Below are 20,082 nucleotides of genomic sequence, written 5' to 3' on the forward strand. Positions count from 1 at the left end.
GGAACTACTTTTATTTTTGTGTGCACAATAAAAACAGTAGTAACAGTCAGTGTTTCAAAGCATTTGACAATTAGAAGAATAAGTGGTTATAGCAGTAACGACCATTTCAGAAAGTACAATCTGTTCTCAAAGTACGGCACAAAGTAACCCAGTGTACATGGTTCTTCCTGTGTTTTGGTTTCACCAACGCAACAAAATAATTGATCCTTTTTTAACCACAATTCTAGTATTATGTAATACTGTATTTTATTTTGCATCTTTATTCATTCATTCACCTATTTACGATGAAACTACATGATGCACTCTACGTTAATTTATTCTATTTTCATTAGCTTTTCTTACTGTACATGACTCATTAAAGTATACATCAAACACAAAGTCAATTCAAAAGAAGATGCAGAAATCTCGAAATGAAACTTGTTACAGCTTTCTCGCTATTGTCTGATATATTTATTGCTGATTATGACAGTGCATGTAATGATAAGGTGGTATGTGTAACTCATTCATCCTTAAAATGTTACAACTACGAATAAGAGCAGTACTGGGCTCAACACAGTTCAAATAAAGTCATTCTGCAGCATTCACTATACTACATTAAATGGCACCTGAAATGCGATAACGTCCCCAGCTTTGATTGAAAAAGTTTGACCCTATAGACAAAACTATACAAACGTCTAGCAGTTTCATCCTCAGTGTTGTTTGGTATTTAGAAGAAAGATATATGCACATGAGAGTAGATTTGTTGGTGTGACAAGGTGTTTTTTTCTCTTCATAAAATATGACAAAGACAAAACAATTGCAGTAACATTGATTCTTTTAAAAAGGCACAGCTATAGTAATTCTTCATATTGAATCTTCATGATTTGTTCATTGCAGTGGCCGCACACCTGACATGAACTTTCACAAATATTGAACCAAATAAGGTGTGTTGGGTGTCGTATTCAGCACCAACAATGTTATTAAGGCCTTCAAGGATTGCATCAGAAAAGCACATTTTGAAATGATAATAAGTTGAATTACATTTTGATATGGTGGTTAGTAAATATAAGCAGTTATACAGGGCAAAATATGTCAACATACAAATTCAGTACTGCATGAATTATTGTTTCAACCATAAAATCCTGCCATACTTGGCTTTAAATGGCTGATAAAAGGTGTCATTATGGCACTAGAAGACGCTAGAAGTGTGAAGCTCTAACTTTGCACTCAAACATTTCTACATTAACATTTACAACAAATGAGAAAGGACTTGGATTATTTTACAAAAATGAAAATATCCAAAATATTCAGTGTTTTGTCTTATATTCATTCCCATCATACACCGAGAGGAATGTAAACAGTTCAACACACCTTTTGTATATATACAAAAATATACTCTGACGGTTTCTATGGTGCGGTGCTAATGATGTCCACAGATATCCCTCTAAATACAGTGCACGAGTAGAAAACAATAAAGAGCCAAGTAAATGTTTAATAACATTTAGTTTAGGATGAAATGCAAATGACACAGAGTAATACTGAATTGATTTAAATGTCTTCACAAAGAGAAGAGTGCTTCGTTCCTCTTTCTTTAATAATGTTTGATAGTATTTAGCGAAAGGCCCCCTGAGAGTGGCGTATACTATCTTTAAAAAAACTCACAGTTATTGGACTTCATTACCCCGGTATGAGAGAATGAGTTGAGGCCACAGCACTAAAATTAAATGTATTCCCCACAGAAGGTTTAAAAAGGTGTGTTTTGTTTGTTAAAGGCCACCTCAAAAGGGAAGTCTCCATCTCTACTCATGAGAGGACCACAGCTTTCAGCAACTGATTTCACCAAACAGCAGAAAGGAGCCCTTTGGCGCACAGCTTTTTCAAAGAAATGTCAATCGTGTTCTGGGAATACAGCACATACTGTACACTGGACTTATAGCTAAAATGAATTGCGAATTTGAGAAACTTTTCCCCCTCCTCAATTCTTCAACCCCACACCCCTAAAGATTTCCATTCATAAAAGAAATTGATTATTTCCTATCCCTCTCCTGAAAACCTAAATCCCTATTTTAAATTCGGAGGCTTGTCGATGTACGCAGCCCCCGTCTCATCCCCTCCCCTCCTCAAGCCTGTGGGTCAGTTTTCTGTGTCAAATTGAGATAGGTCCCATTTTCTTCCTTTTCCTTGTCACTAACTGGAGAGTAAGACGTGTCCTCTTCGGTGGAGCTCTAGAGGGAGATTGAGGATAAAAAAAAATAAAATAAAATAAACACATTTAAAAAGTCATCTTGTCGTGAATCTAATCCAAAAAGGTTTCATCTCACATTGCCAGTGTCATTCTTACATGACTTAAATAGGCATTTAGTATTACTGACTTATGTTAATGTGTTAAAACCAGACAATGTGTTTACTGAAAGTCATCCAACAAATGAGATTAAAGATGCGCATGGACAATAAGTGCTAATATAGTAAAACACAAGATTGAATAAAGCAAACACAGCATATGAATATCAAACAAAGCAGCAGAATGACCATTACAGACTTACAGCATAGAGCGGCTTGGTAAACACAGTGCGCTTTACTTCATTCTGCACAGAGACACACGATAACAAACACATGCACGGTGCAATTAGTGTCCGGTTAAGCAACTGAATGATTAACGCACACAAATTAACACAGTTACTTATCGGGACAAAGCAAGCAAATTGTAAGCTGTTAGAACAAAAACAAGGAAGAAGAGTTGTCAGACCTTCTGTTTGCGGGCTCGGATCAGGAGGACGATGAGGACGGCGAGCATAATGGCGCCCAGTCCCACAATGAAGAGCGGGAAGTTGGACACGAGAGTGACAATAAGCAGCAGCTTGTGTACTCTCGCCGCAGAAGCATCGTCAATCACCACGCTCTGCGTATTAGAAGACAACGGGAAATATACATTATGGATGGACATTTATGCATGTATTACTAATGACTGGTTTAGCGTCTAGTATATTATACTATTTAGTGGTTTAGCCCTGATTCGTGTTGTTTTAAATTAGGCTCCCTTTACATAAAACAAAGCGGGTTCTTTTTTAAATGCTACATATTCATTTGGGAATCAAGAAACACAGGAAAAACATAAACTTTGTTTATAATATAACAACTCAATGATAATCCACTGACTCGTGATGCAAGTGTCGGCACTTCATTCCTGTTTCTTACCTCATTGATGAACATGATGGGAAAGATTGTCTCATTCAGCACTCTAGTTTTCCTGTTGTGAACAAAAGGAAAAGAGCGTGAAGCCATTAAATACAGCGCAGACGCACATACACCGATACTCTAGACCAGTAGCGTGTGTTTATGCAGATGCTCACGGGAATCCATAGGTTCTGTTGATCAAGATGTTTATCTGTGCTCTCTTGTTTGCACGTACAATCACTCCAGTGGTCTGCAAACAAAAACAATGAAACATTATAGTGTTAATAAAGTAAAGCATTATATCACCAGAGATGAGATCTGACACTGTTTTAGCAGTAGTGAGGCGGTGTTGTTCTTCTCCTGTACTACTACATATATGCCACTAGGGGGTATTGCAGTACGTCTTTATGTAGCGAGGCTTTTCCTTCACCCACGTTGAACTAAATGTTTTGCTCCTACATATTTCCATCCTGGACGTGAGGCTGACGAGCTGTGGCCTCGGTGCTCACCGGGTTAAGGTCGAGGAATGTTTGGTGATGCTCTCTTTTCGGGGATATCCCACCAAAGGCAGCCACGTACTTATTGTCAGCCAGGTAAAAATGAGGGAAGGAGGCGACCACTGGTGCGCCTACGGGAGGAGAACAAAAGGAAGACGACATTGAGCTGAGCAAAGCAACAATCAACGACTTATATCTCTCTCCTCTTAAACGAATGGGTATCCTTTCACCGCTTTGTTAAGTGGAAAATGTAAATTCGGACAAATCGTGCGCCTCATCTTCTGTGACAGTGTTGCCCAATCTTAAATTAGGGTTTAATGAGACTTTAAACATGATTATGATCAAGGGGCTTGAGCGGCTACACGTCTCCATGGCAAGGTTTTACTCCAATTCATTAATGATGATATTTTACGTCAACATACACATCATCACATAACACACAGGCAACATTCAAATGACCTTAATACATAAACATGTGCATCTTAAAGGAGTTAGTTAAATAGGAATATCATTATTTTCAAATAAATATGCTGATTAGTCCAGCAAGCACATCTAATGTCAGGTGAGAAAACGTGATAAAACAAGTATGTAGTTTCTTTAATATGCTCTTATTGTTAATAATAATAATAACATAATGTGTCTTTACAACCACATGAGGGTTGTAAAAAGCCTCTCGTGGTTCCTGAGGTTGAGAGCAAAATCTAAAAAAAGCAGCACAGAAAACCAAACAACATTCTTATCAAATAAAACATGTCATGCTGTTTGATGTATGATCTAATCACAAAATCATAACCATTTGGGAAGCGTCCTCAAGAAAAGGAGCCGAGATAAAAATCTGACCTCCGCCGCGGGACATGCAGCATGTTACTCAGGGTCAGTCTCCCAAAGAAAACAAACAAACAATAGGTACACAAATGGAACAACACCCGCTTGTCGAAACAAAATTATGGGCTGTATCCAAAATCAAGATAAAGACTCATGTTACTCTTGGTGAGTTCCTTCCTCATGTTGTAAACAGGAGCTCATACAATATAGCCTCGGTCATAGAGTAAGAAGCGTGCGCTCATGTAGCGGTTCCACCTTTGCGATGCGAGACAAAGTCATTCAGTGTGAGTCTCGCCAGCAACAACAAAGTCATACGGCTGCAGGGTGCGAGGTGCTGATGAAGTGGGGCAGAGGTGACAGTTTTCCTGCCCTTGTGTTTGGCAACATGAAGTCACCTGAGAGGCTGTTCCCGTGACTACCCACAAGGTCATTATAGCCCACACACACACACACACACATATTTGTGTTGGTATACGTATGAGTGCCACTTAATCTCTGTGTTCATTCCTCAACATCTGACCCTAATCTTAACCCCTTGCGCACTCTTTCAAATGCCTGTTGCTGGCGAGGCTAAATGTGTCCCATGACCTCAAAGTGCTTTTTTTTGTATTGGGTATTGATCATGCTTAACATTTATGTGAACGGCTTTCATCTCAGTAGGTTATGAAAATCGTCTTGCAGACACTTATCCTTCACAGCAAAGACCATCGTGTCGTTTTTTTCTTTGTGCACATACTGTATCAAATCAATCTGCTTTTTGTAAACGTATGACCTCACAGAAGCTATCTCTCTGACACAAGTTGCAAAGTATCTGCATATTTTTACAGAAATGAATAGAAAGTAATAAATGCCTCAAAGCTGTATGAATAAACCATGTTAAAACACTTGTTCTTTCTCCTAGAAGGTTACAATTTCAGTTTTTTTGAAATGGTCTCTGAACACAGGCACTAAACCAACTCCTATTCAAGGCCAGCATCAGGTGACCGGGCTTACCGCCCCCTGAGCTACTGGGCCAGTCAAGGTCAGATGGCGCCTGAGGTGTTGAGAGGACTGTGTCACATGGGTCATTTAGAGAGTATTAGTACTGGTGACAGGAGGAGGGGACATAAAAGGAGGACTTACTTGACTGGTATGAAAAAAAAATGAAGTGGGCTGGGAAGAAAAGCATGAAGAAAAAGCTAATATCTTCCCTTTCAAAGAAGAAGTATGAGTTTGCTCTAAAGGCCCAGGTCAGAGTGTAACAGAGGGGAAGAGAATAGAGGCGCAGAAAGAAACACACTTTGAAAGGAGAGGCAAAGTGTAGGCAACAAAAAGACTTTTACCTTTGCGACAGGGACTGACTTTCAGAAGGCCGGTTCCCAGGCACTCGTTTGGGCTGACGCAGAAACCCGCGTTAGCCGGGTTCTCCTCCTTGCTGGCAAAAACAGAGCGTGGTGGTGTGAAGCGGTACGCTGGGATTCCTTTCACCTCCACATCTTTCTCAAACTCCATGTGGATCGACCTGCAGAGTAAAGCAAGAACACGGCAGGATATACGATCAAATAAAATCAGTTTTCCTAATGATCATATCTTCTTTCTCTCCATCTTTGTTCACCACCAACGTATCATTTTATTGCTCAAACTTTTAACATCACTCTTTTTACAGCCTGAATATTAGCATTATTACGTAAGACTAGAACAATTATATTAGTTAATGTCATGATCAAAACTGCTGTTAAACTCTTTCAAAAGTGCAACTGAAGAAACACTATTCATGTAATAGGAATATAAAGTGAATATTGCAGTAATTCCTCACAGGAGCTGATAGGGAACCTTAGCGGTGAAAACAGTACAGAAGTCTGGAGTAAACAAATGCCATTTTGTCTGTTTTCTGCACAGAATAAATCAATAAAAAGAAATAATCAAATGGATGATTTATAGTGACATTATCATATTGCTGAAATCCTGTTGAGAGTCTCATTCGAAACATGTCTGCTGTTAACCTTCTTTTTGAACCGGGAGTGGAGAAATTTTTCATTTTTTCAATATATTTGATTGTTTGTTGTGTTTTTACAGCTGCGGAGAGAATTGCATTACTTTCAGCAGTTCATCCTTGTACTATGTATCCGCAGTTCTGTTCTTTCAAGGGAATCCAGACGATTCTCAGTGAGAACAAAGGAGTCCATACAGTGTCTGCCAACTGGCCTGGAGGATGAGGCCCTTTGTTACTCAGCCCACCAATCGTGCAACAATACTGTACAGACCTTTCCCTTGACCTTTGTGAGAGAAGCCAAGTAAAAAGCCTTACGTGTTTCCTCACTAGGATGGGACTGTGAAAGCCCCTGCCTTGTACTGAAGGGCCTGAGAGACTGTGAAAGCCTGAATTAATTTCAGAGCTAAATATGGGTCTTTTAAATCTAAATCCCTGTGGGGGCCACACTTTTATGAGATAGTGTGAGATTGTACTGTAGGCGTAAAAACGTTGAAAGGGAATGATAAGAGGAGAGATGAGGGGGGATTGTACTTAGTATTTTAGTAAAAATCTACCATTTGTATAATAATATTAATTCAATCTGCATGTTACAACTTTCACTTACTTTTCAAGCAATCTAACTTTATTTCTTTTTTAAGTTATATGAACGTATTCACTTTTGTTAACTTTTCTAACCTGTGTCATACTTTTTTAATTTAATTTGATATTTTCTGCATATCCAGGGTGCCATGTTGGGTTGAAAATGTGTCTTTTGTGTTTTATTTGACTTCTTTTTTCGTTTTGTGAATATTAGAATTTTAAATGAAGGACCATAGTTGGAGGAAAGATTAGCGTATTGCAAAAGGCAAAGTCGGTATTTGAACAATGACACCTGTTAGAAATTTATCAAAATCCTGAGTGTTTTGTGTGCTAAGCTGTCAGTTACTGGACCAAAGGGTCACTACCCTGGAAGGTCACAGATGGGAATTCTTGCACTTTTTTTATCCTTCAGATCAGTCCCAGATGTCATTTAACTAAACATGTGTTTTTCGACAAAGTGGTGTTGATCTATGCTTACAGGGGCTTCAGGCTGAAAACACTTACGATTAACACATATAACTAATGGAACATTTCCTCTTCAAGTTATAGACAAGTGTACAGGAAACAGGGAGGGAGCTTTCCCTTTACCCACAATAGCACAGACAGCTGTGATGAAGCCACCAGGCGACGAGTAAGTAGGGGAAAGGGAAAACATTTGGGAGAGTTTTTCTTTTGACACACATCCAATTAGAGTCAACGGTAAAGCCGTGCCACTCCAACAGAGTATTTCCACACTCAACAAAGGGGAGGATGACTAAAGCATCATGATTTTTTTCCCCGGCCACGGCTATTTTCTTAATTAAAAGTTCTCGTCATCAACAAGAGCAAAGACGCAGTTCCATCAGTGAAGAAGATGTTACGGCATTAAGGCGTTAAGGCGTTAAGGCGCTGCATTTGCGAAATTAAAAAACTTCAAAGAGCTTCTTGTTAGTGAGTCACTGTGTGAAGAAGCCATTCTCATTTTAACATTCGGCAAGCTTTCAATTGCATCCTGATTGTGAAATGCCCCTGAAATGTGTGTTCTTTACAATAATTAGTCTTAGCAGACATTTACGAGAAGTAAGACGAACTGAATAAATTTGTTCCGGCTGGTCAAGAACCGAAACAAATGTTATTTCCCAATGCTGAGGATAACACAAATGTAATACTGGTCAACAACCATGAAATGCTTGAAGGCCTTTTCATTGTCACTCCCACGACTTTCCTTCCTCTTCCTCACTTACCCAACTTCCAAACCCATTACACTCCAGACCAACATTCCTCTTCATGCTGGCCTTTCCACCAAGTGTTTCCTGAGAACTGACATGCATGTTAATCTTTCAAAATGCACACGCAGCAAGGGCAGTAAAGCCTAGCGTAGGAAAACAGATGGCACCTACGGTGCTGTTTGCAAGAGATCGGGATGTTACGATAACAATCCATGATATCCAAGGCCTGAGAACATTTTGAAAGCCTGCGTCTTACTCCGAGAGTATATCAAATATGGACGTCGCCCACAGGTACCACCATCTTGGCAGCCTAGCTCATGGGCAAAGAGTTGGATGGTTGGTGGAGCTGAGGCTGAGGCTGGCCAGGGTGACGCAGCAGAGCTAGCGACCTGAAGCGGCACACGCCTGTGTCTCAAAGCAGCCACACCCTTATTTATGTAACTTCAAGCTGTAATTCAAACAGGTGAGTTGTATAAAAAGTCACCCCCCGTACAGTTGTCATGAACGGGGAATTTAGCTTCAGATACCAAAGCTGTATTTTTTTTGTACCGGGCTGAAATCTCATTTACTACTGCTGTAAAGTTTGGCATTTTGAATGATTGACATACTTCAAGTGGCTCACATTTTTGTAACTTCAAAACTGTGATGGTGTACTGTACCTGCAGAGGTCTGGAGTAAACACGTGAATGCGTTCGTTCTTGTTTAGCATGGGATGGAAAGCACTTCCATCTGATCCATTGATGCTGTTGCTTTGGTTAGACGTCCAGAAGGTCAGCTGGCTGCAACACAAAATATTGTCACGAGCATGAGCATATCATTTTCAAAAATGCATTCAGAGAATATCTATGCAATGAAAACGGGTATATGCAAAGTGACCAAAAATGGTTTTGAGGCAGCACAATATTTTAATTATTCTGGGGTGGATATGTTTTCAAAAAGCCTTCTTTCAAAGTCAACACCATTATTATCTCCATCTTAATAGCTGTGCATTCCAAAAACATGTTTTGATGAACAAACAAGTTTTTTATCAGAGAATCACAGTTAGAAAGAGTGGTTTTCCCCAGAGTAGGAAGCGTAATTAGAGACTGCAAACTGAGGCAATAAAATGGGATAAGAAAGGTCAGTAAAAAGGCCTTAAAGCATTCAGGGTGCCATGATGTCCTGTCCTCTGCTCTGTAATGTGGGAAACCGGCCAGGCAAACACGTAGACAGACAGCGCGGCCATATTGTTGGCAAAAAGCAGTAGATTTGAGAAACTTTTGAAATACAAAGTTTGCCAAATGAGGTATCATGACGGTGGATGAAGACAGAGAGGGAGTGTGTGTGTGTGTGTGTGTGGGGGTAGGGGGGTCTGCAACAGTGCTACCTTTCGCCGTTCCATGTTTTGACACGGCCATAGTCCATGGAGTTCTCCTTCCCAGTGTGGTAGACAAATTCCCCGGAGTGACTTTCATTTTTCTAAATAGATCCAAAGATTTAAGTCATAAAAACGTGTTCAAGTATTTAAAAATACTCAAAAATACAGAGTTTTCAGATTGACTGGATTTCATGATACGTAATACATCCAAAACAAATTATTAGATCTTCCCTTTTCATTTAGCCATGAACAAATCTAGCTTTTATTATTTGTCGAGCTGTACATGCCTTGTACATGAGACCAAAGACCTTCCCCACTTCAGGACTGGAGGACGACGCGCGGACCATCAGGGGATCTTCGTACCCCCACAGCAGTTCATCCACGGTGCGAGTGGTGAAGAGACCGGCTCCGACAGTTTTGGTCCACATGTTCACCATGGTCCTCTTGAAGAAACTCCCTTTCACCTTGTTCATTATAGCCTGGAGACAGGATATGAGGAGCGGGGCAAAGAGATGGATAAGAAAGCAGGATGAGGTTGAGGGTGGTGGTCGGCATTGAGGTGGAATTGAGGGAACAATAAGCAAAGTGCAGAGGTCAATTACAGAAAACACACTCAACTTTCCCCCACTTTGATTTTCTTGTCTAAGACCTTTAGTTCATGACTCACCCAAGCTGGGATGTTGACAGTGTTGATGCTATCCACAGCTGGGTCACCCACAGACTTCTCTCTCAGGAACACAAAACTCTTATAGGTGTATGCAGACACCAGCTTGTCATTTTCCAGCATGCTCACATTGTCCTTATACCTGTACTCCCTGGGCAAACATAACAACAAAAACAGACCAGTTAACAAGTCAAAAAGCTTTGCATTGCATTTGCATTTCATCACACAACTTCTTTTTTTCAACACACCTGGAACCTTGATATTTATTTAGGGACTCACATGACATGAACTGGCATACAAGTAAATACACCACCATCTGATCTTTTGGGTGACAGAGTGACAGCCCAGGAATTTAACCTGTCTGGATTATTTATTTTTACGCTTAATATGCAATACAAATAGTGATGTGATAGACAAGAACAGAGGAAGCAGAGAAGCAGAAGTTGGTGTCCCTTTTTCAGTTGACATAGGTGCTGAGCAAATAACGGGCACATTTCAACAGAACCAGAAGAAGCCTAGACTGTGATGCAGTCCAAATTTGGAGACAGCAGAAAACATGGACCCACAAAGCCAATAAACTCAAATCAATGTAAACAGAAGTTTATATAGATTTTAAATGGGTTGTCTTGATCTGCATGTATTTAAAAAAACATATGCAGTGTTCCCTCATTCCGCAGCGGCAGAGCTAAGATTTCACACAATCATTAATGTCCTCTGCTCTCGTGTTTCTTAGCCTCTTTACACATAGACACAGAGCTGAGCAGAGGAGAGGCAGGTGACGTGAATATACGTATAAACATGCTTGGCAGTGTGTTTTTAGCTAGATAAGAGAGTATTCGGTTAAAACAGATGGTGATGCGATTTTGGAAGTGATGTAATGTAGCCATGGTGCGTTTTATGTGTAGTGAGCACTGTGCCAAAAAAAAAAAATATATATATATTCTTTTAAAATGCTACATAGCTCATCAGCAACCGGTAATATGGAGGCTGAGGAGGCAATTTGTCCTTCTGTGCTTTGATTCATTTGGCATACGGTGAACACACTAGTCATAATGCTGTGTTAATGTCCATATTCTGGTGTTTTGGACAAAGGAATCTAATATTGCTGTGATGTCAAGCGTCAGGCACACAACAATGACAACATACTTGTCAATATGTCATATTTTGAAGACTTTCTTTGTGGCAGCCTACCTGTATGTGTAGGGTCCGACCTGCTTGAGCTCTGGCTTGGCCCCTTCGAGGAACGCATCCTCATTGGTGAAGTTGAAGAAAAAATACTCCATGTAGACTGGAGGGGGAGGGCTTTTCCATGACTCAAAGACACGGCTGCCCTCAACCAAAACAATCTCCTGTGGAGACAAAAAGTATAGATCTCAGTTTGAGGAGAAACATCATAAATTCAGAGGAGGAATCGTTTGTTTCAAAACACTGACGACACATATAATACAAAACATGCTACTGCTTGATGGAGTTTTTTTGTAAGCCGAAGTGTTTTTCTTCTCATGTGGCTTCCAACTCATGATACATTTGATGTATTCAAAAGTTTTTGCAGTAGTGAACACATGCTTTGGATTCAGAGTTTCCTGTATCTTTCTGTCTGTAGTAAAAAACTAAACAACTCAGAGAACAAAAACATCCTTGGTGGGGTCTTGGGGGTGGGGGCAGCCGCTGTCTGAGCGTCAGGCAACAACACACATGAATGGTATTAAGGGAGACCCTGCCTCAGCTCCATTGTCAGCGGTTGCCAATGACAACGGGCACTCTCGGGGAGAGCCGCCGACACGTCATGTGATGCAGAGCGCTGGATGCCCGCTTGTTGCGACCTTAATGATCTGAGCTGCATTCCTCAGGCCTGGCCTTGGAGGTGCAGGACATGGAAAAGCTTTACTATCCTGTTTCTCTTCACAGGACGCCAGATCATTTCTCACGGCAGACATCGTCGGCCGGAGGACAAGGATAACCCGCTTCACCGCAGGGATCTTTTTGAGGAATGGGAAAACACGGTGGAATGAGAGAAGAAGGAAATGGGCAAGAGGAAAAGTATTTCTTCTGACAACACATCAAGAGCAAATCTCACCTTGGCCTAATTGTGTCGGCTTTGTGTTAAAGTTTAGAGCAGTAATTTAGTATGAAATAAGCCCAAAAGCACGCTAACGAGTCCCATTATTTCAGGGGGCTCCAAGCCCCTCCCCCCCTCTTTTCCTTTGGGGTCCTATCTACTGGTTCAGAGACAAAAGTTTAGCTGAGTAGCCAAGTACAATAAAGCTGTCACCTTAGATAGAGGAAGGGGAGCACGGCCTTTCTATGGCGTCCTTTCATGCTTCAAACAATCAATATGGTAACCCTCCCAGCATGCTACACGAAATACAGCATGAAAAACAGGAACAGAGAGACCCTCTTATCTCAGTACATACCACCGCTACTCTTACACCACTCCCTATTTGAAAACACATGTAGCAGGTGAATACACAAATACACGCACTGCTGGTGCTTTGATGTCGAGACAGGCAAATACATAGACGTGAATAACACTGGGCACAGCAAGAAGCTATTCATTAAGCAGCCGTGGTGTGCAAGGTTTGCATACTCTAAATGGGTTTGTCTCACGACGCCTAACAAAGCCCTACCAGCTGAACAGTAGTCCTGCCCTGCTGCTGATAAATCCATCAAAGTCATATTACAGCGAGGCCCATTGAGTTTCACATTGACCAGAACTCATAGGGTCCACCAACCAGATCTCTGGTTTGCAAAGGGAAATGCAAAGTAAGGCAGTTTAACTCAGATATCCATGGTGCCCAGAGGATAATCCCTTTTCATCTCGCACAATCATTTGGTCAACATTCCAGTTTGTCCAATACTTAACTTTATGAATAAAAATGTGACAACCCTATCAGCCTCAGTTGTACTTCGTGTTTAGTGCTATTTAGCAAATGTTAGCATGCTAACCTGTTGGATTAAGATGGTAAAAAACGAGAACCGTAAAAAAAAAAATCAGCACGTTAAGATCGTCATTTGGAGCATGTTGGCATGCTGACAGCAGTATTTAGCTGTGAGCACTGCTGTGCCGTAGCTAGCATAGCTTTAGACTTTAGTGTTGGTATTTGTAAAGTTTGGTCCAGAGCCAGATAGCTTATACAACCGCTGGCCGTGAGCTTCATGGATTTTGGAAACACTGTCCCTTGGGCATGATTCCAAATTATTTTTGATGACTTTTGTTTCGCAGTCATGTCAAAATTTCCCTTCACCAATACTGTGGTCACCCACAAACCGCAGAAACGTCACATCAATGAAAGTTGGTGAAGTGGTACGATGTGTTTAACATTTCCCCTTCTTCCCTTGGCATCTGCATTGCTAAAAAGTGTCAAAGCTAAAACTTTGAAGGACACCCAGCAGACTACCAGCAAGGGGCCCCCTTGGCGCTGTGTCTCGTCTAGCCGATGTTAAATTACAAAATTACAATTCAGGGTTGAGTCATTTTTCACTATTACCTCATCAGCAGGTCATTGCATACTGACCCCGTTTGACTCAAAGTAAAGCTGAAGGGCTGCCCACCCAGTCGGTTTCCCAATAAAGCGAGCAGTGTGAATACGGCTTAGCACACACAGTCTGCTGCTGGGAGGTTACCCGTGGAATGAGGGCCTTCACACTGGTGTAACTGGGGTAAGGGGGTAACTTGATACAGCTGAAATAAATCATACTGCCAAGCTAGTAAATAGCCATGTGTGTCTTCATGGGAGCGCTATGCATGTGTTGCACCCACACATCTTTCACGTCTGTCCGTTCATGTATTTGATACTCTTAAGAGGCGGAAAACTACTTTTGCCAAGTCAATGCTTAGGTAATGTATCTCTCTTTATCTCTCAGCATGTCTACAACTATGGAACAATCAATAAAACGGCTAATAATACCAACACTTTTTCAAACACGAGAGGCAGCGTTCATCTTCAAAAGGTTAAACTCGGTCTAGTTTGCAACCCCTTAGACATGTGAAGTCCATTCCAGGATCATCAATGTGGTCTCTGCAGCAATGGCCAAACATTGCACCCCTAAAGCCAGCATGTATTATCTCTTAAATATTAAATAGATCCTTACACACAAACTTAAAACTTACTCTGGACAAGCTTTAGTTTGTGCCAAGGCAGCAGCTTGCACTCGGGCTTTCCTGAAGGGTCCATAAAAGTATCTTCATAAAGAGATATTGACTAGGAATAAAAACACTTGTAGAGCCCCACCAGACTGCGACAAGACCAAAGACATTGAGGAAGCGGTATATTTTATCAGTAACCGACACGCCTTAAAGTAAATATTAAACATGTCCATTTTGTCTATTTATTCTTTTAATGTCGGCTTCAACAGTACTCCTGCTGGAGGAAATTATTTTGATTATTTAGAAATTGTGAAATGGCATTAATTCATCCGTTGACTTAAAAATGTGAACACATCCGTGTACAAAATAAACACCATCCCTGCACAATATTATCTGTATCCGATGATTAACTTCCTGTTGTTGGGTATTTAGGGTCTGCTCTCTTTTATCCACTTCTTGCAGCTATTTGTCCTAGAAACCTCGATAAGAGTAGATGAAACTGTCATGTCGTTTAAATATGACAGTTTCCAGCAATAGGACCAACTCCGAGCGTTAGACAGCCTCATGGATACGACCTCTAAAGTCAACACTAAGCCTCTGATAAAAGCCATCTGATACATGCTATGGAGAAACAGGTTTGATATGAAAATAAGGTTTAAGGTGTGCCATTTGATAACAATGAATGTGGGCTTCATGGCACAATGTTATCAAAGTAAAGTGAACCTCCTGGGAATGCTTAGAACCAGCACTCATCACTAACAGTGGAAATCCCAAACAAATCTTTGAACATAAACTTACAATAATGAAAAGGGTACTAGTGTAGCGCCGCTCATAAAAGCCATCTCACACTCGACACTGCGCTTCCTTGGGTCCTCGGCGATACACTTACCACGATGTAGTTGCGTCGCAAACAGAAACACCAGTGACACGCAGTCTGGTTCACAGAAAGAAAAAATTTCACAAGACCGGTTAGCAGTCAGAAACTAAGGATGCACCAATGCATCAATAAGCTGTATACCTCACTGTGTCCAAGTGACTGGGATCATTATTTGTTCAACTAAAGGTAATTAACAAATACATAGATATACATTTACTGAATTGTAATTCATCAAAATAATTTTCACCGATACTCGATCCAGCTATTTGAGTCGGTATCAGACTGATATCCATATTGGTGCGTCTTGATCAGAAACACCGGTCAAATACACTTGGCAAGTGTATTCATTTCCAAATTGGCATATGAGTCGTTTGTTTCGACTCAAGTAGAGTATGTATTTTACGTGTGTATTTTGCTGGCGGTAGCGTTATAATATGGCATGAAGTTGTAACTTTAGTATGGCAGACAAACACAATTCTAGTCGCAGTGATGCCGTTTAGGTGTAACTTTACCCAGCATGCAGCGTTAGCAGGCTCTATCCATCCAGTCAAGTGAACTGCAGTCAATGAGCCGCGGTCTGAAAAAGCCCACCGCAAACGACAGATGCTGGACTCAGTTCAACTGAAGCCCCGCCCTGCTGCTATCTGCTTGTTTATTCAAAGTGTGATCATATTGAACGTGACAAATGCACCAAATTCAACACTGCACAGCGTTGGGTCCCCAGCAGTACTCCAGCCAAGTGTTTACAGCAGAAATGAGCTGAAAGGTTTCAAGCGTGCGACTGATGCAACCAAACAGAGCGACAACAGATGTTTGTGTTTAGTGATTGAGAACCAGAGTGTTTGTGTTTGTGGTCCATTGAGTTCTCAGCCTCTGGGATTGGAGATCAAACAGCTAAGAAGTCTTTACAGAGTTGAACTGAGTGTTAAGGGCACGAGAATACCGATGTTTACTTAAGTTTAAATATATATTTCCCAACAGTTTTAAAGATCATGATAAAGACTCATCCACCGCCCTTCCGCCCACTACTTTCACTTCATCATGTTTCTGTATCCTGTGTACGTGTTGTCAGATGAGGTGGCGAGTGTGCATCGAGCTCTCTATTAAAGAGAGGTGTTATGCACAAAGTCACATGTCTTCACATTTCAAGTAAGCTTATAACGTGCACAATTCAAACATCTATACAAATAAAAATGGATCGATAAATGAATGTTAATCGACAGCAATTAATTAAACTGTTTTGATAATCTGTGAATTATGTGAGTCACTTTTCAAGCAAAAATTACAAAACAAATGTGATGGTATAACTTTCTTTAATGTGAGTACTTTATATTGTAAATGAATATCTTTAGAACAGTTGGTCAGACAAAACAAGTCATTTACAGATGTCACCTGCCCTAATATTCATCTTCCACTACTTTCTAACATTTCATAGACTAAACAATGAATTAAAAATAATATAATCCTACCCTGCAGCTCTTTTTTCAATATTCATTATTTATTCCTAATAGATGCTTTAAAGTCATGAACAGCAACATCTTAACCTCTCACATTTATTTTGCAGAACTCAGCTCATGTTGTCGTTCCCATCTCTAATGATTAAGACAGGAATGTTAGGCACCTCCCTGAGTGAGGCTTTCCCAAATCCTAATGTGCATAAACCAGCTTGATTGAATTCTAACATGTGCTGATTTTGCTCTCAGCAGCAGACTCAGCTTTTTCTTGTGACATAAATACCAACCAACAACATGAACAAGCATACCGACTCAGCCCTTACTTATTCTTAGCCGTGGAATTTGCCTTTGAACCATCGCATGTCATTATGTCAAGTAAAGGAAAACACAAAGGAGTGGGGCATCTGCTGGGAACATCTTCCTGGTAAAAGTTGTCAACACAGTGGATGCTAATGGAAAATAAATGTAACAATCTAACTAAAGTGTTGATTGCACAGTGCAGGCTACTGATCCCATAACAACCCATCCTCCCTCCTCCACCCCAAGGAGTTGGAGCTGCTCATTAGAGCCAGTCCTTCTGGGCGGCAACAAACAGCCCATCACTGTCCACAAATGAAAGTCACAACATATACTGAACTCCAATGACGGATCATCAAAAAAACACCAGCAGATTACGCACCAAACTTTAGTTTAAAGTGTGCACATTTTGAATCACAATGAATGCATTTCAATTGTATACATGTTCTCTGGTGTTCAATTCAAGTCAATGTATTTTGTATAGCCCAAAACCACACATTTGCCAATGGATTTCCATAACTTTTCCATGACTTTAAACCAAATTTCCATGACCAAACATGTTGTGAAATCTGGGTGTATACATGCAAAAGTGAGAAAATGTAGTATTTAAACTAACAATGAGAATTCCAAAGCATACAGTATACCTTAAATGACACTAATGAATGAGAGAATAGTTTGATTAAAATAATAAACATTTATGTAGATGCCTGTATGTATGCCTGCTTATATTATGAGTGTCTTTCTTTTAAAAGCATATTAATTATTTCAAACTCAGCATAAATGAACGTCATGAACATATGAATATAACAAATTCCGATGACTTTTCCAAAACTTTGGGGATTTTTTTTTTTTTTTCAAGGACTTTTCCAGGCCTGGAAATAAGCATTTTAAAACTCCATGACTTTTCCAGGTTTTCCATGACTGTAAGAACCCTGAATGTGTAAACATACATATCCTTTGTGAAACCTAATTATGAGATCTCATAATTCTGTAATATAATGACTGTTGGTGGTCTGCACCAAAGATAAGGGGCAAACAGAGTCATGCACTTTAATCTTCGAAGAGTTTGCAAACAGAAGAGGGTTTGTAATTGCGTTATGAACATGATCCCATCGTTTTCACAGCAATGCATTTTAAAGCAAGAACAACATTATAATACTGCTGAGGATGAAAAATGTGTTGTTACCTTTTTGAGGCGGTTGAGCATAAACGTGCGGAAGACTTGACCCACAATTAAACCAATCCCAACGAAAAGCAGGGAGGCGCAGATGATCCCGACCGCGTAAATCGCACAGGGTCTTCGCGTCATGTTGGCAGGTGCGCGTGACTCTTTAGAGTGGATGGAGACGTTAAATGTCCGCTAAATTGCGCACTTTTTCCTCTACAACTTATAGAAAGATGTCCTGCAAGCACAAGCTGGCATATAAGAGCTCAAGCCCAGCCTTTCCTCGCTGCTTCCTCACTTTGTTGTGTTGACACAAGAGTTGCCCACTCTAAGTAACGGTTGTTCAAATGTTGCGTTTGTCCTCGCGAGTTTCCAAGTTACAAAAAAAAAAGCAGAGGGGAAGTCTGTTCACTTGTAGTTAAGAATGAAGCGGTTCACTTTGAGAGCCACGAGGTGCTCTGAATTAGCCTGGAGCGGCGATCAAAAGGCGCATTCAATAAAAAAAAGAACTGTGCAACTCAGTATTTGTAGCGGGTTGTAAAAGTATCTCACTCCCTCCGCGCGAGGAGAACGCTGATTGGTCGTGCCACTTTTGTGCCCCCGCCGGCGAGATGATCGCGCGTGCTGTCTGAGTGAGTGCATGCGCATGTGAGTGCATGCGCCGTAAACGCGCCCCCGCCTGGCCCAAGTATAACGCTATGATGAACGCTATGACGCTTTACAACTCCGGAAATCGGATGGTGCAAAGCCCCATTTAGTACAAACGCAACACCTCCAGTTGCGACTTCGTGCCAAAACCACTATCAAACCATTACTGCCAGTCCGACTTACACAGTGGTGGATAAGTAGTCAAACCATTCGCTGAAAGTAAAAGTTGCAATATCACAATATTTAATTTGATCTAATTTGATATATATATATATATATATATATATATATATATATATATATATATATATATATATATATATATATATATATAACACATGAAACACACATAATGATCAGTAAGATTGTTACAGAGATATATATATATATATATATATATATATATATATATATCTCTGTAACAATCTTACTGATCATGTGTTCTGTAATTAAAATGTATATTTAAAAAGGTATCTTAAGCCCTTGTTCATTTTTTAGCTTGAACTTTGTTGTCCTCAATGATGTTTTTTTCTTGCAGCAGGCAAAACAAAACACATACAGATACATGAACACATACAAAAAAACGTAAACATATACAAAATAGAACATATACATTCATGTGCAATACAATATGCACTCGGTTGCCAGTTTATTAGATACACTGATCTGAGGCTAGATCTGCTAATACAGCAGTCCTATTCTTGTCATGTGTCGAGAGTTCCCCAACCCAATATTAGGAAGTGCAGTCATCATGTCCCTAAATACCCGTCTGAATGCATTGCTAACAACAGAGGACTTAGTTTTGATTGGTTGCTTTAAGTTTGAAGAGGCAGTTATCACATCCCTGGACAAAACTATGAACCACGGGACTGTGACTGTCAAGCCTCTATAATAGGCTCACAATGACTGATTCAAACCTTTGGCACTTCTGCATTTGTTGGTGTACACAGAATGTATAAAGGTGAAAGCACACGACATATCAGACATGGTGCCCTCAACTCTGACACACTGGGATCGGTTTGCAGCCAAAAGCCGCTTAAGGACAAATCTGGAGTTTTATACTACAAGAATTGAAACTTTGAAAAATATCCCCTTGATTTGGTTAACTGAGACTACTGAAGACTCAATATTGGCTTTACTTTACACCTGCAATAACATTATTTTTTAAGTAGAAATCTTGTTAGCAAACAGTTGCTTATTTACACGTCAAAGCAGTTACGAAACTGCGTCCACCTGATGAATGTAACGTCAAATATGCTCTCTCTTTTAGTTCAGTTTTTGGTCCCCACCAACTCCTTT

General features: G+C 40.3%; 1 protein-coding gene across 1 annotated transcript; it reads right to left on the reverse strand.

Moving 5' to 3' along the window:
• Nucleotides 1–2,099: 2,099 nt before the first annotated feature.
• LOC306751599 (lysosome membrane protein 2-like) lies at nt 2,100–18,279 on the reverse strand (the record flags this gene model as incomplete). Its single annotated transcript, XM_079235196.1, has 13 exons — nt 2,100–2,204; nt 2,523–2,564; nt 2,726–2,878; nt 3,175–3,226; nt 3,330–3,403; nt 3,663–3,781; nt 5,798–5,976; nt 8,894–9,013; nt 9,601–9,692; nt 9,879–10,070; nt 10,259–10,406; nt 11,447–11,604; nt 18,157–18,279. The coding sequence occupies 13 exons, from the start codon at nt 18,277–18,279 to the stop codon at nt 2,100–2,102; spliced, it is 1,557 nt and encodes a 518-aa protein (XP_079091322.1).
• Between the last annotated feature and the right edge of the window lie 1,803 nt (nt 18,280–20,082).

Source organism: Taurulus bubalis, assembly GCF_910589615.1.
Source record: "Taurulus bubalis genome assembly, chromosome: 19".
Classification (NCBI taxonomy): Eukaryota; Metazoa; Chordata; class Actinopteri; order Perciformes; family Cottidae; genus Taurulus; species Taurulus bubalis.